The sequence below is a fragment of the Lissotriton vulgaris genome, unplaced genomic scaffold (assembly GCF_964263255.1).
Source record: "Lissotriton vulgaris unplaced genomic scaffold, aLisVul1.2 SCAFFOLD_1338, whole genome shotgun sequence".
NCBI lineage: Eukaryota > Metazoa > Chordata > Amphibia > Caudata > Salamandridae > Lissotriton > Lissotriton vulgaris.
The window spans coordinates 644,872-662,518 of NW_028252763.1; the positions used below are offsets into that span (position 1 = coordinate 644,872).

Genomic DNA, 17,647 nt, shown 5'->3' on the forward strand with positions numbered 1-17,647 from the left:
GTCCATGGTCAGATGCTGCATTTTGATCTAACATGGCTAACATTTGTGGCCTAGCTTTCTAATTCCGTATGGTATGGAATTTTAGGCATTTTTCTGGCGTTCATGGACATTTTGAAGGTAGCTAAGGGCCCAGGCACCATGACTTCCTACTTCTTCAAATGAAAGACATTGTGCACTTGGTGCATAGAAAATGCTGTGAACCCATCAAGAGTTAGGAGAGGTAGGGGAAAGGGGGGAGGGTACATTTCTTCTATAAAGGTATATCTCACAGCAATGACTGCTTACAGGACATGTATTTCTCAAACTTCTTCTCTGCGAGCGTGTGTGATGTGTTGATCGTGTGTTGATGTGTTGATCGTCCTGAGGCGGAAGCCGGGACCTTCCCAGTGACTTTTTCGAGTGTTGACAAATTGTTGCTGTGATTTTAAAATTAACGTCCTTGCTGCCCATTATTTTAAACTTTATTGCTCTTTTGCACATAGTCTCAACATTCATTGGAGACTCTCCCCCCGTGGGTCCCGCCATCTTGGGTGAGGAGGCGGCCGAGCAGACTAGTGCTCCGCTCCTCCCGCCCCTTCCAACATAAAATGGCACCCCCACCTAGGAAGCGCAGCGGGCACGCCGACGGCGCACCAAAGGCGAGCCCGTCTGGAGGCTGGCCGGGGACAGGGGCCACGACCTCTGGCCAAAATGGGCCGATGATATGCTGGAGCGCACACCAACTCCGCGCCATCTGTCCTGTTTTTGCCAGAGCCTGCCTCCATAGTCTTAATGCGGAAGACACCAATAACTGTAAAGGGTGTCCGTATAATTGGCACAACAGACCTACGACTAGGGCTGAGAACATTAGGCTTACTTGCGGTCTACTTAACACCAGATCCATGTGGAAACATAGTCTTGATATATTCGACATGCTCATAGATATGAAACTTGATCTCCTGTTTCTTACTGAGACGTGGCTTGATTCCAACTCCGAGCCGGATATAGTGTCTTCTCTTCCTGCTGGCTATACCGTGGTACGCCTGGATAGATCTGAAGGCAGAGGTGGGGGGATAGCGATAATATCTAAACAGCCACTGTGTTGTCAACTTAAACCTCTCGCTATCGCTGATAGTGAGACAGGAGCCTTTTCCATTAAGGTTAACGCTGGGAATACGCTGAAGGGCTTCTTGATTTATCGCACTCCTGGTCCCTCTACCCATTTCACCACCAGCCTTACCAAAGGCATAACGGAAGCCGCTCTGCGTAGGGACAAGTTTATGCTCTTAGGTGACTTGAACATCCATCTGGACGATCTATCAGACAAAGGAGCTACTGACTTTTATCAGCAACTACAGTCCCTCCAACTATATATTAAGGCCCGACCCACCAAAAAGGCCACATGTTGGATCCCATCTTTGCCAACTGGAAAGATATAGAAGTTAAGTCCCCCGTCCCTGTCCCCTAGTCAGACCACTTCTTAGTACCTTTTATAATAACTATCCCTGCTAGTAATACCCAAAAGCGCTCTAATACTAAATACTTGAGTCGCAAATGGACTGCGTTTTCCAAAGCTAAGTTCGATACTGCTCTGACCAAAGGCGGCAGACCAGGAGGTGAGGATGCTGTTACTGCATCAGATAGATTAGATGGTTGCATTACTATTGCTTTGTCACAAAAAACCCTGGAGTAGACCCCATAAATCCGCCCCCTGGTTTAGCGAAGAACTTCGCCTAGCTAAAGCTGAATGTAAACAAATAGAAAGACCGTGGAGGGTGGCCTACCTTGATCAAGCAAAACTGAGATATATAGGCAAACGCAGAGAATATCATAGCTTGATCAGGCGTGCCAAAACGAATTACTTTTCAGGTAGGATAGGAGAAGCTCAAAACTCTACCAAGGAGCTATTTAAAATTTATAAGGAAATCTCTCTCTGCGGCTCATCTGTTGACCCATCCTCGGTCTCGGAGGAATCCTGCAACCGCATTGCCGCTTTCTTCTCTGATAAAGTGGCCACTATCTACTCCGCTTTTTCAGGGGGAAAGGAAAAGGTAACAGAGTTCAGTGAGAATATATTGGTGGATGTAGGTGTTAATAGGCTGGGTAACTTTGTCACCCCATCCCCTAATGAGCTTCAGCAGATAAGCTGCTCCATTAAGTCAGGATCCCCTCGTGATCCGCCATCACCGAAACTTCTTGGAGAGCGTATTGAAATCCTTGAACCCTATATTAGGGATGTTCTGGATCTTTCTTTTGGGTCCGGCACCGTACCCAAAAGCTGGAAGCAAGCGATAGTGCTCCCGCTTAAAAAAAAAAAAAACGAATCTCAGTTGGGACAGGCTGGACAATCTCCGTCCCATCTCCCTCCTCCCCTACCTGGCCAAAGTGGCAGAAAAGGTGGCAAATCTTCAACTTATGGCATTTGTGGAGAAAGCCAACCTTCTCCATCCTACTCAGTTTGGCTTTTGCTCACGCCACTCCACGGAGTCCGCGCTGCTCATGGCCACTGAGACCATCAGGAAAGGGGTAGATGAGGGGCATACTATGGCTCTCATCTTACTTGATCTGAGTGCCGCCTTTGACACTGTAGCACACTTCACCTTGCTACAGTGTCTTAACAAAGGCGGAGTAAATGGGGCAGCGCTGAGATGTATCCAATCTTTCCTCACTGATAGGGGCTTTCAGGTCAGACAGGGAGAACACTACTCCCGCGTTTTCAACCTCGATCAAGGGGTCCCTCAGGGCTCTGCCCTGAGCCCTACCTTGTTCAACCTATACGCTTCCCCTGTAGCCACCATTGTGGAAAGTCATGGTATCCAACTAGTGTCATATGCCGATGACACACAGCTGGTCATCTCACTGTCACGGGCACCTGAAGTTGCGGCATCCAGCTTCAGTGCTTGCATGCAGGAGCTTGCTTCCTGGATGTCAAACAACTGCCTGAAGCTGAATGAGTCCAAAACTGAAGTGCTCGTGGTGGGAGGTGGTCCGACTGTGTGGTCCTCGGCATGGTGGCCAGACTGCCTGGGCTCTACTCCAGTGCCTTGTCAACAGGCCAAAAATCTCGGGATAATATTTGACTCCGATTTGTCATTTGCTCCCCAGGTTAATCGGGTGGTCGGAATGTGCTTTGGTATACTCAAGAGCTTACGTAAGGTCCTGGACCTACTTCCTGTTGGTGCCAGGCAGACCTTTGTGCATGCCTTGGTCACATCCAGGCTCGATTACGCTAACCATCTATATCTGGGTATAACAGCTAGAAGCCTCTACCGTCTCCAGGTACTTCAGAATGCCACAGCCCGGCTGGTGCTGAGGCTTCCTAGGAGAACGCCCTCTAAAGCTGCTCTGAAGTCCCTTCACTGGCTTCCGATCAGAGAAAGGATTACCTTCAAAGCACTATGCATGTGTCATCGCATCTTTGGAGGCAGGGCGCCCGCCCCCCTAAATAGCCTCATTACCCCCTACAGACCAGAGCGGATGCTTAGATCCTCTGGCACCGGTCTGGCAGTTGTCCCCAAAATTCGTAAAGCTCGCATGGGGGGCAGATCTTTCAGGCTCTTCGCAGCCAAGAACTGGAACCTGCTTCCAACAGAACTTCGCCTCGAACCTTCTGAGGCCAAGTTCCGAAGAGCCCTAAAAACCTACCTCTTCCGCCTAGCACTGCTGTAACCTCTTGATCTGAATACTCCATACTTCGCTCGCAGCGCGGGGACACGCCGGGCGCGTAATTATGCGCTTTATAAAACTCTATTATAATAATAATAATAATCCCAGTCATTTAGGAATTCCTAGAGGGTAATATATGTTCTTGATAGTTGTAGACCTTTCAGCTACCTTAGAGCTTGTGGACTTCTTCTGAAAATCATGGGCCTCCTTTTGATATGATCCCTAAGTCCTCCTTCCAACAACTCATGAAAAGCTGCCTTCCTAGCTTGGCTCACATCAGTGCGCAGGCTTTAGGAATACAATAGCTATATGTTCCTATGAGACTTGCACTGTGTTCTTGAAGAACAATTTGGTCAGGCGGGTTTTCTTCTGAATGTGGTATACGATTTCCATGTCATAATGCCTGTTCCACTAAAAACAGCCTGTCGCCATCCTTCTAATACTGAAAAGAATGGTCTGTCTGGGACAATTATTTCCTAATGAAACAAGATATTCATAAAATCGTGTCTTTGTGAGTAATAGTCCTGTTCAGCAGCATGTGAGATGGGACCCCCTCAAAAAGGTTAGGTCGTGGCCACGGAACAGAGGGAAAGACTAACAAATCGTTGTAGGAACAACCTTCCTACAACGATTTAATAGTCCTGTTCATCCAGGTTTATCCACTTTGAAGCAATCTGTTTATAGATGGATTGTTTCCTGTATATTGCTTTTCTATCTTAGCAGAAACACAACAGGCCCCCTAGCCGGAAGCCCTACAACCTACTCTACTAGAGAATAAAGCTGTGCATATCCTTTTTTAAGAATCATCTCAAATACATACATGTGCAAAGCAAAAAGTTGGATGTCACTTGACAGCTTCATGAGGCACTACTCATGAGCCAGACTGTAGAGCTGACACAAGTGTGTTTTGCCACTTTGAGGAATTTGTTTGGATAGAGCATGACATTTTTTTTGTCACCTTCATTTTTCAAAGAATAGGTTTTATACTGTTTTCAATGGAGATACCCTTGAAGCAGTACGGTTCACCGCTTACAATTTCAATGAAGATTCCCCTACATGTGCAGAGGAATTGGCCTAACTGCTATGGCGGTCGACCTCAAATCTAGAGAACCGGGTTCGGGTCTGTAAGGACGCGCAACATCCTGTGATTCTGGGCAAATCATAATTTGCCAGTGCCTAACAAAAATTAACATGTCCTCCTGTAATGCAACTAGTGCTCGTGTAAAGCGCTCTGATGCCCAATACCTTCGGCCCAAGTTTGGGCTATATAAAACTCAGTAAAAAAAAAAAAACTATTTAAATCAAGATTACAGATATATGAAGTTTTCCTTTCTGAGCTCCTGGTTGTGCTCCACTCTTGTTGAACTATACCTATTCTCATGTGAACTCTGTGAATGCAATTGTAAAAATGATTGCCATCCTGGATTACATGTTCTCCATATGTTTATCAGTTGCTGGCCATCCATCCCTTTTGTCAGCATTCTCTCAGAGCTAGGCAGTAGCCTTAGTCATATATGTGTGCTATCCTATGCGTATTGGCCTCCACACTGAGAAAATCTATTGTCTCTGAAACAACTCTACTGGAGTATAAGCAAACGTGATAAATGGAGTGCTTGGTTTAATCTCAGCCAGTAGTAATTACTCCGGGCCGCATCCGGGTCCATTATTATTTTGTACACAATGCCAACTCGGCTTGGATCCAGCCAAAGCACATCAGTCTTGACCCTGCTCCAGTTTGAACAGTCCAACCCGAACTGCCAAGTTAGTTTATCCAGGAACCAGATCAGCCATATATAGCTTGGTTCCGGTGGCACAGTGAGCACAAGACACATGTATGGGCATACCCGTCTCACTTAGGGAGACACACTGAAGTATACAAAAAAATGATGGTTGAAATGCTTGAACTAATCTTTGCACAGGGCCGCATCCCAGTCCATTGTTCTTTTGCATACCATGAACCTCCGCGCTTGAACCCACCTAATGCAAACTAGTCCCCTTCATCATCTCTGGTTGGGGGAATTGAAGGGGATAACATTGTTTTCGTTATTGGCATGTGCATTCAGCATATTTACCAGCTTAACATATACAATAGTGCATATGCCTTCTGGGTCTGTGAATATCGAAAGAACTCCACCTGGGATTCTGATTCTGATTCTCTGGCACAGGATCAATGAAGAAAGCAGATCTGTCCCCATCACATTCCAAACAATGCACCATGGTGCTCTTTCATCAAGTTTGTCCCCTCCAACAGAACTAGTTGTGCCCTGCAATTTCTCTTTACATGGTCATTCAGGCCACTTTTCATTATTTTAAAGAGAAATGGCATTTGGTCTTTAATTATCATTAAATGCCCAACGACTCACAGATCTTAAACCAGGCATTTAATTTGGTAGTCATCAGAGGCCGGCAGTCCTGCACATTGCCACCCTTTGTCCTTGAACCACCTAGCAGAATGCCTCCCACTGTCTTAGAGTATTTACAATTGTGTTATTTTTGTTATTTATTGTGCATTTATTTAACTTAATTTGAACAATAACCAGAACATGCCGCTTCTTTTCCCTTAGCCACTTGATCTCTCCATTCAATTGTCAGACCCCTTTATCCTCCTAGGCCCTTTCTAACTCTTGAGCCAGTTCAAGGAAGAAATCCTGGTTGCTCAGTCCCCAATAAGCTCATAACTTTGGTTTGCTACTTGCCATTGCAACGCAGAACTGGTTAATGTACTTCTGATAATAGTTTATCTTTATGGAAGAAGATAAACCTCAGTGCTTCCGGTTTTGTTCCTCTCTGCTTGATTTATGATCCAAATGAGCCAATTTGCTTAAGGATTGAGCAGTTTGACATATCTAGCATTTTTTCCAGCAAACTCCCTCTGTACTTGGCAACAGAAAAATGATTCTGACCGCTATGATATGTTCTCACTTCCCTCAAGGCGGTATCACAAACAGTCCTTTTGAAGCCTCAGTTCTATCTGCTGGGGACCTCTCTCTCTAAATCCTGGTCATTCCCCATTTACTGCCATCGTTGTCCTGTCACCCACTGATGCGGTTATGGGTTGTTTCTGGTGGGTCCATGGTATCAGCCAAGATTTTCCTTTTCATCTATACTTTGCCCTCATCAAATATTTTGATTTAGCTTGGATTCATTGGCATTACATTCAATCAATCAATCAAACATTTGTAGAGCGCGCTACATACCTGTGAGGGTCTCAAGGCGCTGGGGGGAGGGGAAGGTGGGGCAGCTACTGATCAAAAAGCCAGGTCTTGAGTAGTCTTCTGAAGGCCAGCAGGTCCTGGGTCTGCCGTAGGTGGGTGGGGAGGGTGTTCCAGGTCTTGGCGGCGAGGTAGGAGAAGGATCTGCAGCCGGCGGTGGTTTTCCTGATGCGTGGAACTGTTGCGAGGTTGGCTGAGCGGAGGCTGCGGGTGGGGGTGTAGAAACTGAGTCGACTGTTGAGGTATGCTGGTCCGGCGTTGTGTAGGGCTTTGTGTGCATGAATGAAGAGTTTGAAGGTGATCCTCTTGTTTACTGGGAGCCAATGCAGGTCTCTCAGGTGGGGTGTGATGTGGCTGCATCGGGGGACGTCTAGGACCAGTGGTGCCGAGGCGTTCTGGGTGCGTTGCAGCCGTCTCGGGAGCTTGGTTGTTATTCCTGCGTAGAGGGCGTTCCCGTAGTCCAGTCTGCTGACCTGCTTGGTCATGGAGAGGGCAGAGTCGAGGATGACCCCCAGGTTGCGTGCGTGGTCGGTGGGTTCTGGGGCTGATCCTAGCAATGTTGGCCACCAGGAGTCGTCCCAGGCTGAGGGGGTGGAGCCAAGGATGAGGACCTCAGTCTTTTCCGAATTCAGCTTCAACCTGCCATCCTTCATCCATTCGGCGATGGCCTTCATTCCTCAGTGGAGGGTGGCTTTGGCGGTGCGGGGGTCTTCGGTGAGGGAGATGATCAGCTAGGTGTCGTCGGCGTTAGAGATGATGTTGAGGCTATTTTGTCCGGCGACGTGGGCGAGTGGTGCCATGTAGATATTGAACAGCGTCTGGCTGAGGGCTGATCCCTGTGGAACGCCGCAGATGAGCTCGGTGGCCTTGGAGTGGGAGGCGGACGCTCTGGGTTCTGCTGGAGAGGAAGGATGTGGTCCAGGCTAGGGCCTTCTCTTGGATTCCGGCGTTGTGGAGGCGTGTTAGGGTGCGGTGGCAGACCATGTCGAAAGCGGCTGACAGGTCCAGAAGGATGAGGGCGGCTGTTTCTTCTTTGTCCATAAGGATCCTGATGTCGTCGGTGGCGGTGATGAGGGCTGTCGCGGTGCTGTGGTTGCTGCGGAAACCAGACTGGGATGGGTACAGGATGTTTTTGTCTTCGAGGTAGCGGGTCAACTGTCTGTTGACGATCTTCTCTTTGACTTTCGCCGGGAAAGGGAGCAGGGAGATGGGCCGGAAGTTCTTGGGGTCCTTGGGGCCGATTTGGGTTTCTTCAGAAGGCTTGATCTCTGCGTGCTTCCAGCTCTCTGGGAAGGTTGCTGTCTCGAAGGAGAAGTTGATTGTTTTCCGGAGATGGGGTGCGATGGCTGTGCTGGCTTTGTTGAAAATGTGGTGTGGGCATGGGTCAGATGGGGATCCGGATTGGATGGAGTTCATGGTCTTGATGGTGTCTTCGTCGCTGACGTTGGACCAGGTGGTCAGGCAACTGGTGCGGGTGGTGGTCGCGGGGGTGGTGGTCTCGGTGGTGGATGTGGGTGTGGCAGTGTTGAAGTTGTCGTGGATGTCGGTGATCTTGCGGTGAAAGAAGGTGGCCAGTGAGTCGCACAGGTCTTGCGATGGGGGAATGTCGTTGGTGTTGGGGCTGGGGTTGGAGAGTTCTTTAACGATGTTGAAGAGCTCTTTGCTGTTTGCGTTGCTGTCTAGGCGGTCCTTGAAGGCGGTCTTCTTGGCGGTCCTGATGAGTTGGTGGTGTCTGCGGCTGTCTGGTGTTCGGTCGCGGAGACAGCTCTTCTCCAGCTTCCGACAGGTGCGCTTGGAGGTCCGGAGGTATTCGGTGAACCATGGCCGGAGTCCTGAGAGGGGCGACGGTGTCGGCGCAGTCGTTGATCCACTGTTTGAGGTTGATGTCGGCGGGTGGTCCCAAGGCGAGGGTGGTGGTCAGTTGGTCCTCGGTGACCTTGCCCCAGCAGCGGCGTGGCATCTGTAGACATTCACACCCATTTTCGTCTTATTTACTTTTCACGTCTTCTAAAATTTTCCTTTGGCTTTCTTCCAGCTGGGTATAGTACAGTTTAACTTTCGCCTGTCTGCCTGTAATATGGTATTACAACTCATTGAACCTCTATGACTAAGATCTCACAACTGTACGTGGCACCCATGGTGCATGTTTACCACCACCGCATTGTCTGCCTGTTCAGTTGAGAAATAATTTGGGGGAACTTCAAAGACTGCTCCTAGTCTCAACTATTCATCGAGGAACAGTTCCGTATTTTGGCCCTCTGGATTTTCGTAGAGATTTTTCCTACCTCAATATTGTGGTGGATAAACTATCCCTCAGGATCTTCTGCTATGTTTTCTAGCTGTGCAATTCTCTCACATATTGTTTATCATACAGGATTAGAGTTGGTGGACTGTTTCCTCCATGCATCCCCTCCTTCTTTTTAGGTCTCGCTATTCGATGCGCATGCGCATCGAGCTTGCGAGCATATAGGGCTTTAACCAGAGTTAAACTAACTGGGCGATTTGGTGCTGTGCCCGTGGCTTTTAGGTCAATGCGCAAGCGCATTGACCTAAAATGCGCGTGCACATCACCAAATCACCGTCTGTTCCCTCTCCCCGCTCCGCCCCCTCCCCTGCCCGCCGTGTCGCATTTCTCCTCCCCCCTCCCCTTCTCTCTCTTCCCTCCGTCTTGTTTATTTATTTTTTTACCCGCTCCGCCCCCTCCCCTGCCCGCCGTGTCGCATTTCTCCTCCCCCCTCCCCTCCCCTTCTCTCTCTTCCCTCGTTTATCAACATTTTGATATTGCGCTCACATTAGTAATAAAGTAACAAAGGTTAATAAGTCTTATCATTGAGTCAAACGTTCTATAACTGTTCACTTGTGTTAAGGACAGGCCCTCTTACAACATTTTGTAACTCATTGACACCAGCTACATCCTAAACGGTGATGGGAAGTGACAGGCAGTGGCTTCGGTTTTGCTTTTCGCGGTGTAACGAATTATCACTTGGAGAATTAATTTTAATAGTGTGGGTTTTCATTATCTGAAGCGATCCGCGTAAACTTTAGTTTCGTTGTGTGCATTTTTTTAATTTGGTTCGTTTTTTTTTTATACCATGCCACCGGGAGCCCAGAAACGGGTATTTGCGTTTGGGATGTAATGGTTTTTTTTAAGTGTTTGCTGTTATTGAATAGGCACTCACTGTCTGTCCGTTTGGTTCTGTATAGCAGTGTAATAGTAAAGTAACTATGTTAATGTTGTGCATGCGTCAAGGAACTAATGTTTATTAATGCCCATAATTGCGTGAATGGGTGATGACTGACTTTTAGTGAGTGGACACCGGTTAGCGAGGTATGGACTTTAGAGTTCGCAAGTGGCTGTATTGTTCGAGGTGCTATTTGTGGAACGTACATCGAATACTGAACCACATGGCCTAATTGTGTACAGCCATGGTCTGTCTGCATCGACCGACCTAGAGCAGGATTAGGGAATCATTGATCTGTTGTGGACGTGAATGTTCTTGCATGGCATGTGACTTGTGTCTGTTGTATACCTTTAAAGTAAGTTTTTTTTGTTTTTTTTTTTGTTTTTGGGCACTAAGTTGGAAGGCTGAGCACTTCCCTCAACTGATATTGCCCATGACCGCAGTCAATGTTAAATGGGTCTTGCACACCCATGTGCACAGATTTTTCAGGGAAATGCCTAGTTTTCCTTCAGATTCCTCGTCTAGGTCTGGCTTGGCTGCACAGCTGTGTTTTCCGTATTGCTACCAATTCTCTAATCTACATAGTTGACTTTAGCTCCACCCAGAGAAGTATACTATTTTTCACTTAATGTTATGTGGCTATTTGGTGTCCTTGTCCTGCCATTGGAATGCATGAGGTAATATTTTACATCTGCACAGTTTCACTTAAGTTCTCTACTGAAAGCAATTCGTTTCTTTTAATTGTTTGAAAGGTCTCTAAGACCCGTTTATAATACATTACATACACATTGTAGGATTTGGGTTAGTCATTTGCTCATAGTTGAGGCTCCGTTTTTACCAACTTTTACATATTAATACAGAACCATTTGTTCTATTTATTTTTTAAATCTGGGAAAAACGGAAGTTGTTTTTTTTGAGTGGTTCTAAATGCTATCAATCATGACTACCAGGGCAATTTAGCTGTGGGGATTTGCAGTCGAGGGGCTTAAATGTAGGGATTTTAGTAAAGAGCCTTAAACAGCAGACTTTCACCACCTTGGTACTGAAATTTGCATGTTTTCTTACGAGGGTATATTTTACCACCAGTGGGTATATATCACCGAAACCTGTCGTGTTCAGGTAGGAGTGCATGGGAACTGGTTAACTGCAGAAATATACACATTTCAGCTTTTCACAAAACCCAAAATAAATACGGGTAAATTCAGGTAAAACTTGCAAAACATAAATATGGCTAAAAACATTCGAAAATGACAATTATAAATACCATAAAACCGTGAGTCCTAGTCCTATTTGAGTACTTTTTTTCGATCTTGTTTCACTGCTCCTAATTTAGTGGCTTCCCCTAGATTTGGGTTTGTCCCATCTAGAAACATTAAGGTTTAGGTATTTTGATTGTTGGACTTCTATACCCACTGCAGAGGATGCTTGCATGCAGAGAATTAATTCGTCTTCTGATGCGGAGTGGAAGTGCATACAATAACTTTTATTTAAGTATTATTTATTTACAAAATTAAAAGCCATTGTTATTTGTAATATCAATACATCTAAGTCACGTAAATACAACACACATTGCATTACAAATGCTATAGGTGTCACATTTGCAAAAGTTAAAACTATTGACATTGTAACTGACAAAGCTATTAATTTTGCTACTTTCAAAACCAACACATAAATAAAAAGTGTCATTTAGAATACCAATAGCTCAAACTTTCCTAATGCGAGACCTATTGCATTTCCAATGCTTGTTCCATTAACCGCTTGTGTTGCTTATCATGGGTCAAAAAGTAATCGCAGTTTCCCCAAATTCTAAAGCTTCAATCTTGTTCTCTAGAGAAATGTAAGATTCTTAGGTAGCCTAAAACACTCTTGTGTTTCAGCAGCAATGGTTTAGTTCCGTGGCAGGGGGTTGCAAAGAACCAGTTTTTCTAAGTTGATCGTTTTAGAGTTCATCACATACTTATGCATTTTATTTGCCTGACTTTTTCTGTCCTGTTCCTCATGCCCCCAGGTAGAGTCCAGAGTGCAAGATCATTGGACACCTAGCAGTAGGGACATTGGCCACTGCTTGTTCATTTTGAATGAACTTTCAGATTGAAACTGGTGTGCCATGTCTGCTGTCCTTTACATCCAGGATTTTGAATGGCTTGCCTCCACTACAGCAGTGACCCAGGAAGTGTGCACTCTTCAGTATTTATTAAATCCTTGGGCGCTGAAGCTACTGTTCCACTACACAGATCGCTTTGTATCAAGTCGCCACATTTTGTTGCACATCTGAGAGGGCCATGTTAGCGGGATATTCTGTGAATTTGGGGTGGTCCAATCGCTGACTTTAGTTATTGGGACCCTATATAGTGAGATCCTGCCTACATGTAGGTTCGGGCTATTCCATAGTGCTTTTTGACAGCATATCCTCTTATCTTGTGGGTGCCCGGGGCACTGACGTTTCTGGAATGGGGGCAGAAGGTTTTCCTGCAGAGCTGCCTGGCAGGTTCCCTTTTCACTTTGTGCCTCAACTTCTTTAGCTCGATGGCAGATATCCCTAGCTCATCAGGCTTTCGCCTCTGCTTCATTACCCTCCATCTCCTCCACACATAATTTTCTCCACTGCATCCACGAATCATTGTTGCTATCATTAAGCCCTCTTCTTTTGTGGTTCACATTGTTGTCTCCCTTTTTTATGGCTTGGGTTTAAAGTGTGTGGCGTGGGCTGGTGGGAGTTAACTGGGGTAAATCCCTGGTGTCTTCTTTCTTTCCTGGATTGTCAGCAGCCCACTTTCATGAGCGCTGTCCAGTGTGCAGTCGTCAGCTCCTTGCATGATGTTGCAGTTCCTCTGACATACTCGCAACTGGGCAAATTTGTTATCAAATCTATGTAGAAACCCTTTCATTGTTTGTGGCAGCAGGATTTCCGTGGTAGCTTGCAAGTTACAGATGGCTGACCCTCTTGTGTCGTCGTAATCTCTTTCAGTAATGTAACTCTAAGTTTTAACTCCATCTTTAGAAGAGCTCTCTATGAACATATCTACTCTGACCTGCGTAAGGTTTACATCTCTTAGCACCTGTCAAAAAATGAATTTTATGTACTTCATTCTAAATAGTTTTGCAAATCTGAATTACTCGGTCCTTTATTTTTAAACCTAGAACCAGTCTGATTACTCTGATGAAGATCTCAATGATGATCTTTTGCAAAGTGATGAAGAGGAGCAAGAACAGCAGCCGAGCTTCAGGTAACAATAATTACTTATATAGTGTTTTTAGTAAACCACTGTTTGTATTTGCGCCCATCTGTTTCCTGTAATGTTTTTGACATACTCTGAAACACAATTTTTTCATGATCGTTGAGGCCTCAAATGCAAAGTGGCATTAGCTAAATACCCAATACAATCTAAAACCATTTGTATTTATAAACTATTTGCTTGTATTGGCTTCTGTCAAATTGTTCATAGACTCGAAACTAACAGCAATCCGTAGTCTACTGGTGAGCTCACCCTAGCACCCCAACGTTCGTGTAAAGAGGAAATGCTTTACGTTCTGCATAAATTTAACGGGCAATACCTTTACACTTGTGGGGTTCTGAGAGCTTCCAATAGCGGTGACCAATTTAGTAAAGTTTTCTAATTTTTACTATGAGTTTACTGAAAAATTACATGAATCTCAAAGGAGTGTTGGGTGATTTAGTGACCCTCCCTCCTCGGTGGCAATCCGTAGTTCACCAGACTAAAAGCATGTATACATCATGAAATGAGGGCTGTATGGCTTAACCACACTTTCCTTTCCCATGCATTCGGTAAAGCGGGCAGTGCAACAAATAGGTCTGAACCAAGCATTCCATTTACAGGGCAAGTCGTTACAAATACTTGCCTTAGGGGTCGCCGGACTTAATAGTATAATTTACGATTACAATTAAAGTCCAACGCCGCTTTACCTAACGCATGTCGTTACAAAGGCCACACAATGTTCAGCGGTCGAGGCACCTACTGCTCCTGCGTTATCTCAGTCTCTTCTCCTCATACCTCATCCCCCTTACTAGCATTACAGTTTTCACCTTTATCCTTTCTAATTTTTATACATGCCAGTAAATGAAATTGCAATAAAAAGCCATTTCACATGTCCCTTGTTTGTGTTCAAATACAATACCGCCACGGTAACGTTTGGCATTTATCATCCCAAGGAGACTTTGAAGAAGAGGAAACAGGCATGTGCTAAATGAATACTCCCCCCCCACACACACACACAAGTGTGTATCTAAGCAGTAAATAGTGCAAACACCTGAAGAAAAAAATACTATTTACAAGTGTCAGTGGGAAAGCAGCAGCAAACGACATCAGGCAAAAACACACCTGTGTGCTGCTACCTTTGACCAGTATTTATTTACTGAATTGGTTAAAAGCTCATGCACCTGGGAGCTCCTTCCGAGTGCTGGGTGGTAACAGAAGCAAACAACAAGTGTTACACATTATCTAGATGATAAGCGTGGCAGTTAAGGTGCTCCAAGAGAATTTCAAAACTCCAAGCAATTAGTTACACAATGGAAAAGCAGTAAGCTGGGCAAGCAAGTGACATGTACCAAACACTACATGGCCGAATGGAGGGCATGTTCTTAGACATCTGGCTAGCCGGAGGTCTAAAGAGTCCAGAACAGAGGATCTAATGTAGCTGCATAAGCTAATCGGAAGAAAAGGGTTCTAATGAAGTTGCAAAACTTCAGGCGCCATTCCCTGGCCTTAAATGTACAGGCTGTTCCAGAGCAAAGATCCTTTTGTAAAGAGACCTTCACCAGAGCTTGTTTGACTGTGACAAGAAGGGTTTGTGAGACTGATGTCAGACTTCTGCTGAAATCCCACAACTGATATATAAAGGCTCCTATTAAATTTACGTATTTGCCAACAGACTTTCTTCAGTAATTATTTTCAAAAGTAATGCTCGAACAGAACGACTGGAGCCAAATAGACGCAGTTTCAATACCTAATCCTTTTGTTAAAAGAATTGCTCTTGTTCATCATTTCAGGAAAACTGCAACTACCACGACCACCCAACAACGTTTTGCCTGTGCAACCAGGAAGAACAACGAATGTGTCTGAACCACGCATTCCATTTACAACGCAAGACTTTACGACGGCATGCATTCAGTAAAGCATTGTTGGACTTTAAAATCCAACGCTTTCCCTAGTTTTGCTGGGACCGAATTTAGATTAGTAAATTATACTATTCCAAAGTCCAGCACCCTCCCTTAGGCATGTTGTTGTAACGACTTGTGTTGTAAATGAAATGTGTGTTACAGATGCATTCGATCTTCTACCTGCGTTGTTAAGGAACGTTTGGGAAAGGAAAACGTGGTTGTGTCATTCAACTAGTGGAGCAGGAATATGGAGCTGTTTAGTGGTGATGAGGGTGCTGAGTGTGAAGAGTGGGACAGGTGGAGTAGGAGAAGACCGATGGACTAGAGACGGAAAAGTACCGAGCGGTATGGCAAACTTGGATAGGAGTAACAGTCACAGGAGAGAAAAATGTGTATGAATCTTGGTTGTGACTTTTCCAAGTACAAATGCAGGTTTAAATGTTCTATTGTCACCACTGCACAGATGGCTGTGCGTTTGTTTGTTTAGTCTCTTTCTTGTCAAAATATATATAGAAATAACCTTAATTTTCTGAGACATAAACATGACAGTAAATACTTGCACATTAGATTGTATATAAATCGCCCTGAATGGTCATTGTACAGTGAAAAAAATGTATTACTTGAAACAATTTTTTCATAAATGTATTTTTGACAGACTATCCCCGAACTGTTGTAATCTGTTTGATATATTTTTCACAGCTCTGAGGTGGTTACAGTCAGTCTAAACGCCACAAGTGGTATGACTGCATCATTTGAACTGTCCAAGAGTACGAATGACCAATCTCCAACACCTGATCCAGAATTGGATGATGGCGAGGATGAAGTTGTTTATGAAGAATTGGAAGAACCGGAAGAGTATGCTGAAGAGTACACCGAAGGGCACTACGAAGGCACAGATGCAGCTGAGTTGACAGAAGAGCTAATGGAATATGCTGAGGATCAAGAGGAGGAAGAAATTGACACTGATGAGGCGCTGGTCCTTGAAATCAATGAACCTCTGGACGAATTTCCAGTGAGTCTTTTCTATTGTGTGCAAACAGATAGCAGAGCTTTTTGTGCTCGTCTTTTTTACGCTGATTTGAAATCTCGTTGCTTCCCTTGGGACTGGTGAAAATTAGACCCATTATCAATGGCTGCTATTTCCTTTATCTGGGCTGTGACAAACTTTATGTTGACAGCTTGTTTGGCGGTAGGCAGTGTTCCTTTGTCATGTCAATAGGCAACCGACAATCATGACCTTGAGGATTGTATCCTTGTAGAAGAAAACAGCTTTGTGTGGCTGGATATGCTGCCAATTGTTAGAAGTACTTAATGCAAAGCTTTTATTTGGGCTCTAGATAGTATCTGATTAAGTCCTTCAAAGGTGAAACGATTTTTTAACTCCCAATGACATCTTTAAGGCGCTAATATTGCAGAGTGATTGATGTCCTGGTCCTTTCTCTATAACAGAAAACGGACCAACACTGGATAAAGAGATCCAAGGTTAGTTTACAGAATGTCACATGGATAATGTGTCCAGTGTAAAACCATGCATTAAAAGGTACAGCCGCTCTGAATGGTCAGTAAATGCAATTTGTTTAGCTACTTGTAGATTTTCTGCTCGGCAAGATACAAAATATCCCTATACAAAATGTCAAGCAAAAATAACCTGGTTTATTATTGTGAGCACAAATGTGTGTTTTTTTAGTTTCCAGTTAAGCTAGGGGCCCTGTTATTGTCTGCACACTTGTGAGACCTAGCGGCTTGAGAAAGTCTGTAGGTGGTGAAAACAATACAAACCAGCATTAGCAAAGCCAATTGGCTTGGCCTTCAGTTGTGCAATGGTTATGTTTTCATCTCAACCATGTGTCACAAAATAAAAAGAACAAATAAGAAAACATGTAGTCTTTGTAATGAGTCCACCATATACTAAGAATAAAAAAACTCTCAAATTAAAGAAACATTTTCTAAAGTGGCTGTTTTACTAGTGATATTTTTGAATATCAAGCCTTCCATTTGTGTCATGCACATTATTGGTATTAGTGGAGGAGACAAGTGGGCTTACCCATTGCCACTACGATGCTGTGAACTGGTGCAAAATATGAATAACATTTAAAAGGGCCAGTCGATCAAGCTTGCTGACCAAAAGCCCCTCTGTTATGTTATTAATTAATTTTATTTTTTTGTGGCAAAATCGCTTAAGTAGTCTGAGAGTCCAGACGTAATAAAGTCAAACATTGTATACGTTACTCAAAACATGTTCATCTGTTAGCATTGTAATAAGATAGGCGTTAATCTGTTACATTTGTTCTTTTATTAGCTATGATTCAGTGAAATGGGTACAGGCATTCGTATTGCAACTGATTGTCTAGCTTTTGTAGTTGTTTAGTGTTTAACATGAAGACTGTAAAATATGACAAAATATATTAACACCTTTGAAGTTGCTTTCCCGCCGACAAATAAAAATATCTGTCCATAGTTAGCATTTTATTACATATTTCTTGTTTCTG

General features: G+C 44.5%; 1 protein-coding gene across 1 annotated transcript in view; it reads left to right on the forward strand.

Annotated features, from left to right (window-relative positions):
- LOC147662030 (RNA-binding protein 33-like) overlaps positions 1–17,010 on the forward strand; it is a 123,537-nt gene extending 106,527 nt beyond the window's left edge. Inside the window, exons 4-5 of the mRNA XM_086951171.1 lie at positions 13,181–13,266; positions 15,858–17,010. Of these exons, the coding sequence (XP_086807297.1) occupies positions 13,181–13,266; positions 15,858–16,269 (498 nt within the window). The 3' untranslated portion in view covers positions 16,270–17,010. The remainder of the gene's footprint in view (positions 1–13,180; positions 13,267–15,857) is intronic.
- Positions 17,011–17,647: the final 637 nt, after the last annotated feature.